Here is a 21,508-nt window from a genome sequence, read left to right on the forward strand (position 1 = left end):
AATTTCTAGTCATTGTACTTTTCTTTTAGTGTATAAAAAAATTGAGGAATAAGATTGTATGAAAAATCTACAAATCAACGAGAAATAAGAAACTTTGAATGCGAGAATTTTCTTCGAGCGTGTGAATCAAACTCTCAATGAAAGCACCAATTTATGGATGCAAACTTCCGTCTTCTTCTTCTTAGACAAAAATGTACCTACAAAACAATTAACACCTTAGATCAAGGCCAAGAGTCTTACACGCCCACGATGATTGGAGGGCTTTGGTCGAAGAACCTCCAATGCCAAAGTTAGAATTTGAGGGAAAAGTGTTGAGAGAAATTTGGAAAATTTTGCAAGAGAGTTGGAATTAGGTTTTTGGAGAAATGAGGTGATATTTAAAGGGGTGTGGCTGACCCCTTTTGGAGAGATGGGAACCGGCCACGTATGGTGGTTTTTGGGTGTAATTGCAAGATATTATGTCAAAATAAATCTTGCAATCAATTAGGAAATTAATTAGAAAATTAATCAATTAATTTAGGTAATTAATCCTATTTTGAATGAATAATTGAAATTTACCTTGTGGGGAGGATTTGATGAGGATGGATGAAATAGGTTTTGAATAAATACTTATTTTGATCACTTTTGACCTTGATTGTGCCATGATTGTCTGCTGCTTGCGCGCAAAAGCTCTCGTGTGTCTCGAGGGTAATATTGTCCTTTTTCACCCAAAAATACACGTGTCGCCTCCATAATTTTCTTGATTATTTTCTACTCCACAATGATCATTGAGCTATCAATTTATACCATAAGCTTAAGGCAAACATGCATGATATAATTGGATCTACCCCTTCAATATTGTATCATTTTCTAAAAGCACGAACTATCATCTCCATCTGAAAGACGTAGCCCTTACTGACACAAGAACTAAGGTCATCTCTAACTGAAGAGTTCAGAGGGCTGAAAATAGCCCGAAAACCGTCTCCAACTGAGGGCTAGGCCAGAGGGTGGGCTCTATGGAATTTGAAAGGGCTAAAGGGCCAACCGGCTGGCCCAATCCAGCCAGCTAGCCAGCCCTGAGTTGGGCTAAAAATTTGAGTATTCCTGTCGGATAAAACCAACGGTAATATAATATATTCCTGTTAGTGCTAGGCCAAATTTTCAATGCAACGGCGAACTGACGTCAGCTAGCCGTTATTTTTTAATTTTCTTTTCTTTTTACAATTTTTTTTTTTTTTTTTTTTTTTTTTGCAAAATTTTTTTCCTATAACTTCTATTTTTTTTCTATAACTTCCTATAACTTCTATTTTATTTTACAAAATTTGTTTCATATTTTTTTAAATTCTATTTTTTTTTCCTATAACTTCTATTTTATAAAATTTGTTTCATATTTTTTTTAAATTCTATTTTTTTCCTATAACTTCCTAAGCCATTATACAACATTAAATTAAATTATGTTTGGCCCTTGGTTGGAGACGATTTTTTGTGACAAGGTTAAAACGAGCCCTATGGCCCTTTGGCCCTCGGTTGGAGATGGAGGCAAATATGACCATGTACTGTTCATTAAAATATTAATATGTTAAAGGGCAAGCGGGCTAAAACAAGTCATCTGGCCAGCCTGCGGTTGGAGATGGCCTAATGATATCTTCAAGCACTATTTTCCTGTAAAGCCTACCAACGAAGAACAAAAATTTTCAATCCTATAATAATGTTAAGCATGACATACTACAGTTGACTAGTTTTTTGTTTGCACCATCTCTTGTTTAGTGTTGAGCTACAAATTTATGGATTTTATTTAGTGTTGGTACATGATTGTTTAACTTGTTTTATAAGCATGGGTGGAAAAACTTGCTTTTTTTCCAATCAAAGTCATTCAAAGCAAAAAAGCAAGAGCAGTTCAGAGCTGCTATGAAAAACCAGCTTCTTTTTCACAAAATACAGGTGAACAATGTCTTTAATGAAAATTTCTATATGATAATTCTACCTTCTCTCTCTATCGTCCATTTATGCGCATCAAACATGAAGGAGTTGAACAAATCAGATGACCAGACGAGAAAAATAGGTCCCTTAAATTTTAGGTGTTCATGGTGGCGGCAAGGAAGGTAGAGGAAATGAGGGGTGGGCTATTTGGTTTGGGGAATAGGGTTTTAGTGGTCGTGGGTTTTGGGCTGGGTTTAGAGAGAGAGGGGTGGGTAGAGAGAAAAAGTGAAGGTGAGTATGGCGGTGACAAGTGTAAAGGAGCTTCGATGATGACGAAGCTTTGATCGTAGAAGTCACAAATTACAGGTTGAGAAGCAGTGACAAGGATGATCGAAGTAGAGAGCGGAGGCAACGAAGAAATGAGGGTTTGAAGAGGAGAGTTTTGGAGTAGATGACATTTCACCACAGTGGTGGAAAATAATTATGTTTATATATGTATTTTAGTGTAGGTTCAATATCCACCAATCCTCATTTTTCTTAATAGCGGAGAGCTTTAGGATCAAGGTACTACCCACTTGTTTAACATTGATAAGTAGATAGTTAACTAATTATTAGCTGTTTTATGTTATTGATCACCATTTTTTTTTTATCAACTTCTATTAAATTATTTGATCGTTAAGTGAAGATGGAGAAGACAAAGATTATAAAAAATAAAAAAATAAAAAAATAAAATAAAGATAAACATGATAATATTTCATCTACCAAAATACCTATTTTGGTCATTTTATGTTGTTGTAACAGTTTTACATAAAAGAATGGGAGCATTTTTGCTCACCATTATTTAGTATGATGTATGCTCACCATCCTATTTATCACCGTTAGATGAGTTTGAATTTCAAGATTCGTATAGTGGATAAGCACAAATCTCAAAATTTAAACTTATCTAACGATGATAAATAGAGTGGTGAATATACACCATACTAAATGATGATGAACAAAAATACACTCTTTTACAAATACCGAACAACTTTGTAGTCGCCTTTTATCTTACCATATATTACCAATAAAGTTCAAGAAATTTTATTCCTTTAAATTTTATATGCTCTAGGATTTGACATTTGTCGATCATTTCATATTATTCGTAACGGTATGTTGTTTTCAATTTCTTTCCGTTTTAAACTTCACAAATCTAGAGTGTGATCAGTAAGAATCACAAAAGCATAAAGTCTAGGAGTAGAATGAACCAAATGCCAAGTAATCCCCTCCCCTTCCTGTTGTTGTTGTCATATGAAATGATTAATATCCTTGCATTGCAAAGTAAGCCATTCCTATATTCCAAATTTCCAACCCAAATCACAAGTACTCCTCTCTATATATCCACCTCAATCCTCACCCCAAATGGCAAAACCTCACCTACAAATCAAGCTCACAAACCCAGCAACAATGACAAACGAGTCAATCAAACCCAGCAGCCACTTCTCAGCCGATCACGGAGGCAGCAGGCACAACAAGCAACTGGACAAAGAAATCCGAGACATGGTCTCCGCCATCACCAACCGAGTCACGGACATCCAAAAGTCTGGCTCCATCCACCACGAGGACGAGGACGAAGACGGTGTCAGGATCATCACCCTTGCAGGATCCAACACCGGAGCTACATTGAGGGGTGAGCTGGATAATGAGAACGTTAACAAACTTGCAGGGCTTCATGGTGGTGGTCCGGCTTTGGGAGAGGCTGATGGGCTGAGCACTTACGTGAACAGCAACTTCCAGGCCGTGAACAACTCCCTCATGATGGGCGGCAGCTACACCACGAATGACCCCGGCGTTTGCATGGACATCATAGATGTTGTGGAGCCGCATGGCGGGCATCATGGGAAGCCGGAGAAGCAGGGATGGAAGGGGAAGAAGAAGGAGAAGGAGAAGGAGAGGGAGAGCTTACATAGCGACCAGCATCATGATACGGACTGATGAGCTTATTATGTTTCTTTATTTTTATGGAGTGGCTTAATTAATTACTAATGAATAAGAAGCCTTTGTATGGCTTTCTGGTTTGTTAAGTTATGATCAGTTAGTTTCACTTCCCAATTTATGTCTTTATTCTCTGGACCTTATCTCTGGACTAAAGAATGCAAAAATCATGAGTTTTAATTTTCTTTGTAATTTTCTTTGTGGTATTTATTTGTTGATTCTGTATATGTAGTTGGCACAACGCTAGTTTCTTATCATTATGCAGTTTTCGAGGAATGTTTTTGGTAAAACTGTCACATCTCTACGTAGTGTTATAAAATATTATTTATCATTTACTCATATTAGATCACGTAACGAGAGAGTGACCATCAGGTCCATCATTCCTAAATTTTGTTCATAATTGTCACCTCAAAAGCCTATTTTGGAAGTGAATAATATTTGTTTTCTTACAAGTAAGAAATCATTTTTCCGTGCATGATCACATGTCATCATTTCACCATACAAAAATAGTAACAAAACCGTCAAATATCTTTATAATCATCATCTTAAAATCATTTCTATAAAAAAATTATTTAATTTTGATACTATTTTAGTAACATATCATCATAATTAACTATCAACTTACTTGATTCATATGGATGACTTTAGACATGGCCCTTAGATGATAAAGAAATGAGTAATGTCATACTTACCACATATTTATATTATTTTTCTAATAGAGGTAACCAATACATGTGGGTCTCATCTCTATAGAGATGGTACAAATATATGGTAAAAGTATCATTTTTGTAAAGAAATGAAAAAGTTATGATGTTTGCAAGATGAAATAAATGACTCCATACATGCAAGAAGCTAAATAATGTTCTTTTGTGTTGCCTCTAATGACCATGCATGATACTCTTTGTTATCATCAAGCAATTTCAAATGCTAGAAGCTAGATTCCTGCAAATCACACTTTTAAATGGTGTGTGTTAAAAGTTTCATGGAGTAATAGGCCAAATTTGTTAGGAGTGTACCACAAAAATTAAAAATATAGTGTTTTTGTACGGAATTTTAAACAATTAAGTGTAAAATTTCTTGATGCTTTAAAGTCTCTCATCCAAATTTAAATTAAAATAATTTGTTATTTATCCAAGTTCAAAGATACATAGATTTTGAAAGTTTACCGTAAAACAAACACAATGTTACATATTTGAGTTGAGATTGAGTTCTTAGAATATATATTGAATATTTTAAGGTAGTATCAGAGTTGGTACGTCTTTCTTATCTTAACAAGAATTACGCATAATTTTGATCATTTTAAGTATGCGATTATGATGATGACACCTCATCGTCTAATTTGTCAATTTTCCACACCAGAAACAACAACATCAAATGGTAAAGATCTCAGCTATTAAACTGGTAAGTTCTTCAACTATGTCCAACATATTTCATTACCAGAAGTCTCACAAGGAACCATAGAGGAAATTTGCAATCATCAGATAAAGAGGTGAAAAGTTTAATCTACTTTTATTCCGGTTATGCTAGCTGACTTTTCTTTAGAATCCTGCTAGAAGACCATAACAATCAATTGGGAGAAGAAAACAAATGAACGCTTGTGAACTTGAAAGCATATGCAGTTCGGCTTCAAGGACGCCGCGAATCAACGGAGACTGTGATGGCGGGTAAATGTGATTCCTGCTCCTTGATTGCTTCAGACTCCTGGACTAGTTTTGTCGCACATTTCTGCATCTCTTTTTTCTTACCCCATAGAAGAATGTACAAGCCGGCGATTACAATGACAGATCCTAACAAGCTGCTCAGTGTCAATTCAACACAAATAGGGAAAGTTAGTACCACAAGTTGTAATCATATATAGGTATTGCCAACTGTAAAATAGATAGGAAAGTTCACCTTCCGAGGTGGAGTCGTTCATGGAAGATGGGGATACTAATTATGGCCGCCATTATCTGCACTAGCGGGCTAAATGCTGCAGTAAACACTGGTCCCCGTTTCCTCACACACCATGACATCCCCACGAAACCTAAGCCCGACGCTATCATTCCCTGTGCATATATGCACCAATAGTAAGGCATAGAGCTAAAGCATGTAACATTTTTTCTTTTGGACAAAGAGATATTCTAAGCTACTCCAATTTCCTGGAAACGGGTATATTGCATTGGCCAACTGGCATAACCTAGATTCGCGAAGTTGTATAGCTTTTGGAACAAAGATACCAAAACCCCTTATTTATTTTTCTGTACTTTTAATTAGAAGAAGGGTAATACTTACAGAAAACAGGACAGTTATGACTTGTGTCCTTCCCCTCAGAACCCACATGGAAAGGTTCCTTCCTGTGCACACACCTAAGATTGCAGACTGAATGGCACCAAAGAAATTCATTATTGTTGTGCTAGAATACTGGCAAGGATACATCTTGCTAATGTTTGTTTGAACAAGAAACCATGAAGACCACAATAGGGTTCCGCCAACCAAAGCTATTGAACCAACCGTCCACCGCTCATGGCTTCGCGTTGAGCTCAGGTGGATGCCATGGTCTTTGGCTTGAGTACTAGTTGTGGATTTTGAGTAATCAAATAGAGGAACTCCTTTGAAAAGAGTTAGTATCAAAGCACCACCAATGCACACCACTGCACCGAATACTTTCGCTCTCCCGCTGTTGCATTTTAAGTTCACCGTCTCTAACCTGCAGGATTAAACGCTTGATTTCATACAACAGCTCGTAAACAAGATTCACAAAACATGTAAATGAAAATGAGGTATTTGTGACTTTTTCGTACCCGAATGGTAACGCCACTATGAAAGTGATCACAGGCACCATGTTGACGAAGGCACAGGCAAAAGTCGCAGATGTATATTGGATTCCGAGGAGAAAGAAGTATTGTGTTAGGGACGTCCTGCAACAACATAAAAAATGTAACAATATTTTGGGCACATGAAAAAATGGAAGATTCGTAAAGTCTGTTTTGAGTTTACCAACCCAAGAATTGCACTTAAGAAGAGAAAACATGCGATGCGAAGTGTGAGCTTCGGTCTAGTATTCCTGCAAGCAAACCAGAAAATTCTTCACCAAGTTAAGGAAGAGAAATATCAAAATGAATTTCCATAAAAAAAAAAAAAACAAAAGCGAGGGATGATATATGCTTGCCTACCTTTCCCCAAAGTAGCTAATTGGAGCTAAGAAGATCGTAGAAATTGTCAACCGGTACGTGATAAGAACCAAATGGTTCATTCCCTCATCAAGCACTTTCTTGAGCAGAATATTCACTATAGCAAATGAGAAATCGATTGCAATCATGACAATAAAAGGTTTCCATTCATCAAACCCCTTCGCGTCCGCCATTTCCGAGAGTCACACTAGGAGGCAGGGCTGAGCTAGCTAGGCCTCTCAATAACTCTGAGTTTTTCACCAATGGTTCTTATGCTTAGAAACACACCAGAGGGCAGACCAGTCTGTTGAGATAAATAGACAGGCTTCAGAATAAGTGGGCACAAAGCAAGATTAAAATTCTCCAAATCACATCACTGCTTTAAGCAACCAACTTTGACATAATTTAATCTTTGATTTCCTTTATTTTTTTACTTCCCTTTTTTCATTGACTAATACTTTCCAATGCGTACAGATTAACCGGGGAATCGTTTCATACAGTTCTTCGGGCATCGAATTCACGATCTCTCTCTCATACAACCCTATCCTAGAAGTTGTAGAGTCTTCATAGGCCATGGGGTTTCCCATTTGCAATTGTTTTTACTCTGTTAGGTTATGTTATTTCCATCAGGGAATCTTCTTTAAGTCAACAGTTTTACTAAATATATAGCTCAACATGGGCATCTATTTTTAGTGGTGGTGCTGGAAATAAATACTCTTATACCTCCTCCTGTGCTTGACATTGGCATCTAATACTTCGTCGAACCAGAACGAACAGCGGCCGTATATCATCAACCCATTTTTTTAGAACATGTAAGTCAACAGTTTTACTAAATATATAGCTCAACATGGGCATCTATTTTTAGTGGTGGTGCTGGAAATAAATACTCTTATAACTCCTCCTGTGCTTGGCATTGGCATCTAATACTTCGTCGAACCAGAATGAACAGCGGCCGTATATCATCAACACATTTTTTTAGAACAACATGTCAAATCTTCCCACTAGGAAATTTAAAGAAACGTAATGTTTAAAACAAGGGATTGTGATCAATTAAACTATGTTGACAACTAACCCGGGTGAGGTGAGCGAGGTAAGGTAGGGTTAGATTAGACGGAGGTATAAATGACGTCTTTCCCATAAAGTGCCACTAATCATTTCTTTTCTAGACATAATGTCCGTTGTTTGTGGTAGCGTCGATAATATTGACAGATAAAATGATAATAACAAAATGTATTACATATTATATATACGTTACAGCCATTATAAAATGTTTCCACCCTAAAACTTAAAAAGCAAAAAGAAACATAATGTTTAAAAATATGAGATTATTCTCAATTTACTTAATTTGATTTTTGAACACGACATGTATTCCTCGTTAAAGGGCATACTGTGACTTGATAATATTAACATATAACATGTCAATAACAAAACCTGTCAAATATCATTATTATTGATACGAAATCCAACCTCTAACAAAGAACATCATTCACACTGAATTTCTAACTAAATAACTACACCAACTGAGCACTTAAAAAATCGATGGCACTGTAGCTGATAGCTGAAAAGGCCAAAGGCTATGGAATTAAAGTGCAATACTTTCATAGAGGGAGATAATGATCAAAACTCAAGCTTTTTGTTCATTTTTCACAATTATATATAGGCATGAATGAAAAGCAATGTCATCAATGATTAGGCTAACATTATTGAATCACTTAATCACCATGTGTAGTCAGTATCTTTAAACTTAGCTTAGTTTTTTTTTCTATTTGAGGCTCCTCTCCTTTTTCTTCAATTTTGTAGTAGGAAGTGATTTTCACGCACATTTTTCTCATCAAATGTTTTTAACTATTTTTTACCATTAAATTAACTGGATCAAAGAGATACAACCGTGATAAAGCAAATAGATCATTTCTGGATCTCTTTCACCAAAATCACCGAATCAAGTAATCCAAATCTTTCAAATTTCATTTAAAAACTCATCTATTCTGATCCCTTAAAAGAGGATCTCTTTCCCGAGATAAAAAAGCAAAAGTGTGCAAAATGGACGTGCCCCTTTGTTACAGCTAGGATAACAATAAAAAATCTATACGTCAAATTAGCTATTTTCTGGCAGTGACCAGGACCATCAAACAGTTACTTTTGTGGGATTACCATGGCCACTCTTTGTTGGGGACCCAAATTTGCATGTCCATATATACAACCTTTTTCTTCAGTTGCAGTTAATCATTTTCCACTTAGCCTTTAATTTGTCTCATGCATTGCATATATAAAGGTTTTAACTTTGAGTAGTGATCTGTCAAATTATTAGTACACAGATTAGTCGGTTGTTTTTGTTGAGCGGAGTCATGTCTCTATATCCCATTGGAAAAGGATCCTCGCCTATCCTTTTTTTGGAGATTCTAGGGATCATATGATCGTAACTGTTTATCATATATCGTGTGGTTAATTTTCGGTAGATACTATTTATATTTAATTTTTAATTTTAAATTTTAAAATAATTTTCGATCATACGATATACAATGAACAATCACGATTACAAAATTTCTAGAATCTTCGTAAAAAAAATATCCGGGGAGATTCATTTTCCTTTCCCATCATCTCAACTTTTTCAATCAATTAGTGGATATCTACCAACCCGAGGAAGAAAATATCTGCCGATATGCCCCCGCGAAAGCAACAAGGATGAAAGAGATTATCAAACGATAAACCCTAGAATTACAATAATTAAAGAAAGATGTTCAACATAATAGCATGACTTTTACATAAATGGATACCAAGTCCTAAACACAAACGATCACTTCTCCTTCACCTAGAAAACAATTATAATTCAAGGAAAATGATTTTAAGAATTTTGTGATCGTGACCATTTATCATACATCGTACTATTAGTTTTCGTTAAATACTATTTATATTTAATTTTAAATTTTAAATTTTGAAATGATTTCTGACCGCACGATGTACAATAAACTATCACGATCACAAGATTTTTAGGATCCCCAAGAAAAGAATCCTTGCTAGATCCTTTTCCATAATCCAAATATGAAATAAATTTTAACATTTTAAATATTCCTAAACTCTAAGAACATAATCAAAGCGGATCATTCTGCCAAAATTCCAACTAAGGAACAATAATATGTTTAAAAAGTTAAAACAATAATATGTTCAAATATGTTAATATTTGAATATCATTCCAACAAGGATCATATTAATCTAAATTTACTATCCTGTAAGGTTCTAAAAGGCGTTAAACACTAGTAGGATGGCGAAAATAGGTTTGGAGGGTTTTTTTTTAAATTTTAATTAAATTTATTATATACATATTGTATTGGATGCATAATGCAAAATAAAATGACACATAAATTATAAAGTATTAGAATATATTGAAAACATGGAGAACAAGCAAATACTAAGTGTTCATCTAAGTATTCAATTTTTTTCACAATTTATAAGAAAAATAAAATGTCAATGAAAGTTCTCTATTTTTTGTCTAAGTGAGAATCGCGACCTAGGTGAGGTGCCTAGACGAGTCTAGCCGAGTTAAGCTGACATTTTAGAACAATGATATCATGATTAACTTCAAGTGAAAATTAAGTTTTACATAAATTAAAATGATGATTTAAATAACTTAAAAATAATGAATAAAAACCATTAATCATAAAAAATAAAAAAAACCAACCCTGGAGAAATTTAAACAATTAAACGATAAAGCATCCGACTTCACCTAACCAATTTCATCCAAATATTATAGCATAGTAATCCTAATTATTACCCATTGTGGACCCGTATTTTTCACCTCTCTAGAACAATGTCTCGCATGGCATTCCGGGTCCCTATCCACTCCCACGACCATTCAATAATGAGTAAGTCGATTGGACATGCAACGACAAATCGCTCCGACTTAGGATGGTTACCAAAAGGGATCTTAAATGGGCCTCTTGACCAGAGTTCTGCGGACAGATTCCTTCAAGAGTCGTAAGTGTAGAGCCAAAAATAATCAAGAGACGACATGTGAATTTTTAAGCAGAAAGGACAAAATTACCCTTGAGAAGCATTAAAATTCCCACGCGCGAGCGGTGGACAATCATCCCACAATCAAGTCAACAGTGCCCAAAATAGGTATTTATTTAAAACTTATTTCATCTATCTTCTCCACAAGGTGACCCCCAAAACATTCCTTTTAAATTATGTTAATTAGCTAATTAATAGATTTATTACCTAATTAATCTATTAATGGCTAATTAAACTAACAATTAACTACAAAATACACTCAAAAACACCGCAAAGGGTTGGCCACCTTCTCCCCCCATGCCCTATATATACTACCCCATTTTCTCAAAAAATCTAGGTCTACACTCTTGCTAAATACTCAAAATTCTCCAAACATTTTTCTCTGAAAATTCTAACTTTAGCATCGGAGGTTCTTCGGCCAAAGCACCCCCCCACCCAAATTCATCGTGGGCACGTGAGGCTATTGGCATTGACCTAAGAAGTTATTTGTTTTGTATGTGCAATTTTGTCTAAGAACAAGGCGGAAGAAATTTGCATCCACAAATTGGTGCTTTCATTGAGAATTGAGTCCCACACTCGTAGAAGACTCTCGCATCCAAGGTTTTCTATTTTCTTGTCCATTTGTAGATTTTTTGTACGTTCTTATTATTAGAATTTTTTATTTGCAAAAATTCTTTGATAAAACGTCAAAGAGAAGTACAATGGCTTGAAATTTAGAAATTTCAACAAATGAAAATTTCAACATTCAAGAGATGGGACCCCGGCAATCCACGAGGCTAAATGTGACAATAGGTGGAGCGGCACCACCACCACGAGTTTCTACCACGGGAACCACCACGGTGGCTACCACGGTAGCCACCCGCAGCAAGGTCCATGCTGTCACTACCACGCCCTGAGCCGTGCCATCCAAGGCATCTCATAACACTAAGGCCACGACCCAAGTCATGTCACTCCATGCCCAATGCGAGCCCAAAGCGTTGCTAAGTTGAGCCCAAGCCTCGCACCCACGTGCATCATACGCCGAGTAGCCTATTTCAGTGGCCTAGCCTGCTCCCGCCAAGCAGCCCACTTTGGCGGCCTAGCCTGCTCTCGCGACCCAGCCCACTCCCATGGCCCAACATGCTCTCGCCAAGCAGCCCACTCTTATAGCCCAGCCTGCTTCCGCGGCATTCTAAGCAGCCCAAATTGGCCTAAGACTATCTCAACCATCCGGACCAACCATCGAGCTGGGGGCATTTTCATCACGTTTCTCCGTGGATTTAACATTTCCCAATTCAAATCTCATGCCTGAAGCCTACCACACTTTCCTTTGCTCAATGAGGCATATTCCTTCCAAGCTCTTCCAATCCAAATAGCGAACAACACTTGTCTCGACAGGTCATAAAGTTGACGAGGGCCCTTGCACAACAGACAACCTTGGTGAATCAACTTTTGCAATGCACCGAGATCAACGTGGCCCAAAGGTATCCCGAAGAAGGACAAGGGTAGACGAACCTCTCCATCAGCGTCCCGATAAGTAGCCACTTGACCAGTCACGAATCGAGCGTTCTAACGAAGTACCCTCCTAACTGGACCCCCGAGATAGCGTATACTCCCGTCTTAGAGCGTAAAGGAACGTACACTCTCAGTTAGGCCCACAGACAAACATGCACTCACGGTTGGGGCTACACTCCGATAATCAACATGAGCAACTTTCCAGGCGAAGTGTTCATTCACAGCAAGGTCTACAAGAAGCATCATCCACCTTACATCATAGTAGGCAGCACAGCGGACGGAGAGAAGCAGTCACTCAATTCGGCTAAAGTTCAACTAGCAGCCTGCGAATTACCTGCTCGCCTGCTAGAGATATACAATACCTACTGTAGCCGCGGCATAGACAAGCCGAACATATGGAAAAGTAGCCTAGACCAGTAGGTCACAACCGAGGGCAGCTGAAAGCTCTACCACCCCAATAAAGGCAAATTCAGGAAGAAGTAGAAATGCTCCTGACCTAGCGATTACATAATTTCCCACGCAATGAAGCTATTGAGAAGGCGCTCCGATGACACATGACCAATATAAGCGAGTCATCCTTCAATGACAAGATCAAGCAGATGGGACTACCTCATATAGATTGCTGGATATAAAGTTTACTTATGTTCCAAAAAATGTAGCAGCTCAGCCTAATGGCACGCCGGGGGCAGATGAGTACCAGAAGGATACACTAGTCCAACTACCAATAACCGGGGGCAGGCCTTGTTCTGAACACTCTAGACAATTCCTCCTGCTACGCATAACCTGGCCTAAGCTAGCCCCAGCTTTGCTTTCACAGCTATGCATGCCTGCTCCACGACTTCCAGCAACCATTGATCTATCACCATGGCTCATAACTGTGCCAATCTTGCATCATAGCTTCTAGTCATGTCGATCTTGCTCTGTGGCTTGTGCCAACCAAGCCTCAAAATGGCACACGATGAAACACATAATGATGGCACAATAATTCTGGGAGCAACTCATTGCGCTTACACCTTTACGCAGGGTCCACAAGCAGTTCAAAGTCTCAAGCAGATCGCCAAACATAACCTCGCAGGCTAAGGATTATTTCGATTGTCCCAGCAGTCCAGTTTTCCTCAACTGCACTCATGACAATGACTTCCATGCTATCTAATGCGAGATGATAAACTAATTACTCTTCAGTGCGAGAGGGTAAACCAATTCCTCGATACCCATATGGGTTTGCTCTCCAGTGCGAAAGGATAAACTAATCGTTCTCCAATGCGAGAGGGTAAACCAATTCCCCGACACCCATATGATTCTGCTATCTAGTGCGAGATGATAAACTAATTGCTCTCCAGTGCGAGAGGGTAAACGAATTCCCCAACACCCATATGGGTTTACTCTCCAATGCGAGAGGATAAACTAATTGCGCTCCAGTGCGAGAGGGTAAACTAATTGCTTTCCAGTGCGAGAGGGTAAACTAATTCCCCGACACCTATCTGGGTAAGCTCTCCAGTGCGAGAATGCCACATAGCTCAAAAGATCAAATGCTTGAAGATCAACTCTACAACAAATGGTCAGGGAGTAGCAGCCACTTTTACACTTAACAATTCGTTCATCCGACACTTTATCTTCAACCGATCTTGGCAGCTCCATCCTTGATTGCTCCATCTACGACAGTTGAGAAATCAAACCCAAGTAGTTTCCTCATTTTTGGCAAGCAACCTAGACGTGGCAACCCAAACCGTTGCCCATGCCACGCCACTTCCTCAGCCTATGCCGAGCCAATCCTTAGCTTCAATTAAGTCGAGCAGCACAAGTAATGGCTCCTGCCAAGCCGACTTATGGGCCCATACCAAGCTGACTTTTGGCCTCTGCCAGCTGATATACGTACCGTATCACCCCGACGACTGCCCCATGGCAACATCTTCCAAGAAGAAGACAAGGAGAATTAAGTTTTTCTTACATTGGTGTGACGCAAAGAAGACAAAGAAATCAACGAAAGACGGTTCTTTGCACGGGCAAGCAAAGAAGAGTGCTAGGGGAGAAGGAACAAATATCCTTTAACTTTCTCTCTTTCTTGTATGGATAAATGATTGCTCTCCAAAGTTGATTTAATCCCCTACTTAAGGTAGGCTTAAATAGGCTGTGGAGGCAATTTATTTCCTTTTCCTAGAAGAATCTAATTCTAATTACAAGAGAGAATCTACATCAAAGTTGGAGATCTCTACACTTGTTGTCTTTTCCAGTAAGTAGCCCAGCAGATGTGGGGGCATTTGTTGAGCCAAAAATAATCAAGAGACAACACGTGGATTTTTGGGTAGAAAGGACAAAATTCCCATGAGGAGCACCAAAATTCCCACACGCGAGCAGTAGACAATCATCCCATAATCAAGTCAAAAGTGCCCAAAATAAGTATTTATTCAAAACCTATTTCATCCATCTTCTCCACAAGGTAACCCCCAAAACATTCCTTTTAAATTATGTCAATTAGCTAATTAATAGATTTATTACCTAATTAATCTATTAATGGCTAATTAAACTACCAATTAACTACAACATACACTCAAAAACACCACAAAGGACCGGCCACCTTCTCCCCCATACCCTATATATACTACCCCATTTTCTCTAAAAACCTAGGTCTACACTCTTGCTAAATACTTAAAATTCTCCAAACACTTTTCTCTGAAAATTCTAACTTTGGCATTGGAGTTTTTTTAGCCAAAGCACCCGCCCCCCCAATTCATCATGGGTGCGTAAGGCTATTGGCCTTAACCTAAGAAGTTATTTGTTTTGTAGGTGCAATTTTGTCTAAGAACAAGGAGGAAGAACTTTGCATCCATAACAAGTAACTTGACTTCTAAGGATGTTTAAGCAATTCAAGTCCAGGGCACCATTGGTCCAAGTGAAACTAACATGCAAAAGAGGAAAGCAAGGTATTCCGAACAGGATAACATCCCCAGCATAACCCACTCCAGGCATGACATTTTAAGGCGTAGTGGATAGTGTGAAATTCTCACCAGTGTATTCAAGACATAATGTCATTGAAATGACTCACCCCACGCTTGATATTTAGGGCGAAGTGAAATTTTTTCAGGGTATCCTAGATAGGATAACCTCCCCGAATGACACACTTCGTGCTTGATATTTCAGGGCAAAGTGAAAGTTTTTCATCGTTCATCATGGTATTCCGGACAAAATAACATCCTTAAAATGATCCATTGAATATCTCAAGATGCCTCCAAGGGGCAAGCATGCTCCTCGAATCACCAAGTGATTTGCACTCCTTGCCTGATATTTCAGGGTTGAGTGAACCTTTTTCAACATTCTCCAGGGAAATCTGGACAAGACCTCATCTGACCAAGATATCTCCAAGCCATCGGAATGAGGAAGGAATTCCTCTCTAACTCAACAACCTGGATGTCACTCCGATCGAGGTAGAGTATGGTCATGTGTAACTATGCCCTCCAAAGCAGTCTGTTGCATAGAAGGCATAGTTAGGGGCATTTGTGGGACCATATTTCTCACATCTCTAGAACAATGGCTCACTTGCCAGGCCCGACTAACATGACCGGGGTGCACCATGAAGAGTCCTAACAGGCGTATGTGGTTCACAACCCCATAGAGTCTGACCAGATTGCATATGTGGAGTCCTCATGGAAGTTGTGGTCTACCACCCCATAGGGTCTGAGTGCATACGTGCAGGTTCTCCACATCATCTTCAACCACTTTCCATTCAGGTCGTATTGTACCTATATTGCACATGGTATAACTATTATGAACCACTCATTTGATTGACTGGCCTGACTGTGCATTGAAATTCATGTTGTACATACTTCTGACTGCTCTGAGCCATGCCTTTGACTGACTTGTCAAACTGTGGCATTCAAACTATGTTGCCCATACTCTTGATTGCACAAAGCCATGCTTCTAACTCTAAATGCTCTGACTTTTTAGATAGCCAGCATAGTAGTAGAATGCACATGAGATAGACTTTGGACGCCTATAAATAGGCGCATCGATTCCTCACAAAGGGTTAGTCACTTTTTCTCCACTTAGAGCATTTTGCTCATCTTCTCTATCTAATACTGACTTTGATCGTCGAAGAACCTACGCCACCTATTCCTTGTTTCACGATCCTTTGCTTGTCTTTGTTCTGGCAGACTCACTCCGACTTCTAAAATTGTCCACTCTGACTAGAAGTACAACTTGCACAAAATTTGTTCCAACACCCATGTTGACAGTTGATTTTCCCTTATTTATTTGATATCCCTTTTCAGGCTTAACCAAAAGTATTCCTGACTAACAACTCATTCTTTTTCCAAGCAATGAATTTAGAAACCAAAAACCCATTATGCATTTTCAAAATTCCACAAAAAAAATTGCATAAGTCAATGTTAGTCCATTCCCACTCATTCAAGACATGGTATTCGTTACTAGAAACTATATATTAGATATCTCATTTTGATCTCAACCTAATTTTTCTAATCAAATTATTAGTGGCCAATTAATTGTTGCAAGCATTAAAAACAGTAACGAACACCCAATATGGAATTATAGTAAGAAATTAATATAATTATAAACTTCGAGTATCTATAGGTAGGCTACATCTTAACCCTAGTAAAAGAAAATTAGTTCATAATAAATTTAAATAAAAATATGATATAATCCGAAACATGGAAAGTATACACCTAAATTCCAACTCAGTCGCTTGACTCACTTCCGCGGCAAAGCTATGAATTCGAACTCCAGTTTATTCCTCCTTGTTCTCAGCCTCTCTCCCTCTCTGTATGTGTACCTGTAGGAGCTGGGAGAGTCCCTCAATATTTGTGCGTTCGCCTGTTTGATGTGGATAATAATTTAATTCATTGAATTTTTTTTAACAGCTAATGGACAGTCTTCTATTTCTAAATCTGTTTTAAACGCGGAGCGTTATAGAAATGGACCAGCATTTTGGAGAATAAGAGTTTGTGGTTTTAGCTGCAAAGTTTGATTATTTACTGTGTATTGCTCTCTTTATATTTACAAAAGTGGGCATTTAGAGTCCTAATTTCTGCACCTTCATCATCTGGAAAATTTTCATCACCGCTCTGTTTGCATTTCCAGCTTCAACATCTTCGACATGTAAACCTGCCTCATATGGTTGCATGTCTCCAATATCACAAACAGGAACTACTACCGCTGAACAAACTACCACTTCCTCTGGTGGGTCTACAAATCACTTTTCACAAAAGCTTATGCTACTGTTACATACATACAGCTGTATCTATCTTTTCTTTAAATTGTTGAAGGTTTTTTATTTCACCGCTCTTAGGATTCTTGGAGGCCTTATACTTTTGAGTAGTTAAAGTCGTGCCCATAACCTTGCTTTGATAGGGTTTTGATCCCGCCCTTCTCATTATCTTGCCGTTGATCAAATCTAGTTTCGTGTGTTAATTCTGTTGAGTGCTAGTTTAGTGTGTTAAACCTCACATCAAGGACAAGAAGATGTTTCAGTATCTGGCATTCACTTTGTTCTTTTTCTTCCAGGTAAAAGGGGGTGGCTGACTTAATGCGAAAATGACCAAAAGATGAGGATGATATTTCTAATGAACAGTTAATCTCTATTCGTTTTTTCCAGCACGATCTAAAACGAATTCTGTGCTCATATTTTACTACAATCTTTTTGTTTTGCAGGTCACTTCTTGTTTTTCGTTGTCACAGGCGCGCAGGCAAAACAAGCAGACGAGGACTGCATTTGAAGAAGGAAGCATTGCGTTATGATGCCTCCTACAAGTAGCATTACTTAGGTGTTTCTTGTTTGCTGAAATTGATGTAACAAGTTTGAAAATGTGACCAAATGGTAAATTTGCAGTTCTGTTCTTTCAGTACACTTTCTTTCATGTTGGTAATTGAGTTTGACAACTACAAATATCATGGGAATGAAAATAACTTGCTAGAATCCGATTACTACATGTCAAATATCATGGGAATGTACAAATATCAATCGATTACATCTTCTTTAATATGATCATATATTACTGCTACACACAAACGATAAGTGAAATTTTGGTATGGCTATGTATTAAGAGTAGTTCTTTCACTGAATAAACTATGAATGACGGTCGGAAATGCCTATAACCTAGTAGGGTACATAATTTTATTGGGGGCACATACTTGAAAGAATTGATTTGCCTGCAAAGACTAGCTTGTAGGTTAAAAATGGTAAAACGCAAAGAATTGCATTGATTATATGGATATGATCTCATCACCCCAGCACAGATGAGGCATAAAAAAGAGGATCCCAACTGCCATTAGCTCCTCCCCAATTGCTACTGTCACAGTGCAAAAACTGCTGCTGATCTGAACACCAAGCACCACCACCACCACCACTACCACCATTACCATCAATCTGTGACAGATGCTGCGTACCCGCCGCCATCACTTTAGCATCGCCAATGCTTGCAATAGGCAACGGAGGCTCCATAACGCATTGTTCTGGTACATACGGCATGTTGTTATTCGACCACGTGGACCAATTAGGCACTTGCTCATATGCTGCTTGACTCTCATTGGTCCACACCATGTTTGGGTTTGATGGTTTTGGACAAGGGTGAACCTGATGCTGCCACTGATTTTCTAACACAATTGGGTCCTCCTTGTGCGGGTTCACGAATCCCGCCGCCGCACCACGTAGACTAACTGACTCCGGTTTCGTCCCACTAGTTCCCTGTGGTGGTTGTGGGAGTACGCCAGTTATCCCCTTACCATCCTGCAACTTAGCTCTAAGTGCACCCAGCAACCCATCAGCTTCCACCACATTCCCACACACCGCCTCAAACGAGAACGGCTCCACAATTTCCTCCACGCCCCCGGCCCCAGCACTCTGTGGCAGCTCAAAATTGGTTCGGGCGTTGGCACCGCGGAGCGCTCGAGCAGCATCATCATATGCCCGAGCGGCATCCTCTGCAGTGTCGAATGTCCCGAGCCAGAGCCTCACTTTCTGTAGAGAGTCCTTGATCTCCGCGACCCATCTCCCGGACGGCCTCTGCCGGACTCCCACGAACCGGTGGTGGCCTCTCGTCGACTTCTTCTTCCTCCCCCGAACGCCGTCGTTTTGTTCCCGCAAAGCCATTTATAAAACCGTCGTCGTTTTTCTTCAGTCTCTGATTGAAACCGTCCGAGAACGGATTGCTCGTGGATTTATAATCATGGGTAAGCTGAAGAATCCGGGAGTCGAAGAAGCCGACAGATAACAAGGTGACAAAAACGTCGCCGTCCCAGTCCTGCAGGCTTCAATTGTTTTTAACGACGGAGGATTGAAATGACTGGAGAAATGGTCAGCAATAATTTTTCTACCATTTTTATTGTCATTTTGGTTGCATCATTGCATACGATATGTCGGTCCGAAGAGAGGATGAAAGGGCGGGAAATACCCAGAATACCAGACGGTAACACTTCGATTTTGTAACCCGGCGCTGTAATTTTCGATAATTGTTTGTTTGGTTTAAACGCTGTAAAAAATGTTGAAAATGTTGAAATCATTGAATTTACCGTTTAAATTGTAACATGTTTATGTTTTTCACTAGTCGGGATTTGAACTTAAACACAAAGACAACAGTTGCAAAGAAATATTCTAATCATCGAGACGATCCACTACTAGTACGAATAGTATATTTTGAATGTCTTAATAATTAGGGTGATTACGATTAGGGTGATTGCGAATTTACCAAAAGCTAATGGAAAGCACTCTGGAGAGAATTTAGTAGGGGTATTTGGGAAATTTCGACTCGTATTTTTTATGATTGAGTGCGACGCTAATGATATTTAGTCTTACTACTCCAAATTTAATAACACTAGAAATTCATTGTATTTGATTGCTCATACAATGTCATGGTGTCATTGTCATAATAAGTTTTGCTTTGTTGGCTATGGCCAGCTCTAATATAAGAAATATGAAATTATCCTAGTTGTTGTAAACATTGGTGGATTAATGAATGCCCACACAATAATATGGACTTGGGAAAAGAATGATGATTGTATTTGTGTGATACTTTTAACAAGTGTGTGTTGTGCTTTTCAAGATGTAATTATTATGTTAGTTTGGAGTTACTCTATAAATAGAGCGCTCCGTGTGCTATCAAAACACAGTGCAAAAAGAAAAGATCAATAACATCAATATCTCTCCGTCCCTCTTTTATCTGTCATCCACTTGTGTTATAGTTACAATGTGATATTTTAGGCACGTTTCGCTCCTGTCACTAGCAAAAGTTATCTCTGTAACTTTTGTCTATTTATAACACTAGTAAAGATAAATGAGTTTCATTGTAGGTTTCATTTTCAATGAATGAATTTGTCAAGATAGGAATTTTATTTTTTTACTTTTCTTATTTTTATTTTTAATTTGATGGTAGCATGTGACAATATGTGGCAATATTTATGGAAACAAAAGTAAATGAATTCAATCAAGAAAATAGTACAAAATTGTGGAAAAATCCGACTTAAGTTTGGTTATAATCTTCAAAGATGGAAATCAAGAATAAATCTTGGAGAAGAGTCCATCCAAATGCAAGAAGACACGACTGTGAGAGTGTAACGGGCAAGGCGTGGGCTAACTCGTGAGCTTGGTGGTGAACATGGGTATAACTGACCTCAATGATCAAAGGAAGCAATGATTTCATGTCCTTCACAATTTATTCAATGAGGGACGAATTGGTAAGAAGATCGTTCACAGCTCCAATAATTTGAAGCGAATCACTCTTGACCTAAGGTTTTTGAAAATCCCCATCTACCGCCCAAACTAAGCTTGCACGAAACGCCAAAGCTTCCACTTGCAAGGGGGAGAAAACATTCTTGAAACTCACGTAGGCAGCTGGAACAAAATTAAGCAGTATTTCTTACAATCAACTCGCCCCACCAATTTTTTGGTCTAAATTCCATGAACTATCAATATTCAGTTTCAGGCTATCTGTGGGTGGCATTGATCACCGTAGACAGCCAGAAGAATGAATTGGGGAGTGGTA

General features: G+C 38.5%; 3 protein-coding genes across 3 annotated transcripts; 1 reads left to right on the forward strand and 2 right to left on the reverse strand.

Moving 5' to 3' along the window:
- The first annotated feature begins 3,263 nt into the window (after positions 1–3,263).
- Positions 3,264–4,095, forward strand: LOC103962673. The gene has a single exon (XM_009375423.3). The coding sequence runs from the start codon at positions 3,298–3,300 to the stop codon at positions 3,868–3,870; it is 573 nt and encodes a 190-aa protein (XP_009373698.2). The 5' UTR covers positions 3,264–3,297; the 3' UTR covers positions 3,871–4,095.
- Positions 4,096–5,352: 1,257 nt separating this feature from the next.
- On the reverse strand, positions 5,353–7,362 carry LOC103962672 (WAT1-related protein At3g30340-like). Its single transcript, XM_009375422.3, has 6 exons — positions 7,023–7,362; positions 6,851–6,913; positions 6,651–6,767; positions 6,142–6,556; positions 5,764–5,915; positions 5,353–5,665 (listed from the first exon to the last, which is right to left on the reverse strand). Exons 1-6 carry the CDS (start codon positions 7,211–7,213, stop codon positions 5,497–5,499), a joined length of 1,107 nt encoding a protein of 368 aa, XP_009373697.2. The 5' UTR covers positions 7,214–7,362; the 3' UTR covers positions 5,353–5,496.
- Positions 7,363–18,473: 11,111 nt separating this feature from the next.
- Positions 18,474–20,014, reverse strand: LOC125469415 (APETALA2-like protein 3). The gene has a single exon (XM_048566744.1). It carries the CDS (start codon positions 19,618–19,620, stop codon positions 18,754–18,756), a length of 867 nt encoding a protein of 288 aa, XP_048422701.1. The 5' UTR covers positions 19,621–20,014; the 3' UTR covers positions 18,474–18,753.
- Between the last annotated feature and the right edge of the window lie 1,494 nt (positions 20,015–21,508).

The sequence above is a fragment of a genome, unplaced genomic scaffold (genome assembly GCF_019419815.1).
Source record: "Pyrus x bretschneideri cultivar Hongxiangsu unplaced genomic scaffold, Pyrus_bretschneideri_v1 Contig42, whole genome shotgun sequence".
NCBI classification, from domain to species: domain Eukaryota; kingdom Viridiplantae; phylum Streptophyta; class Magnoliopsida; order Rosales; family Rosaceae; genus Pyrus; species Pyrus x bretschneideri.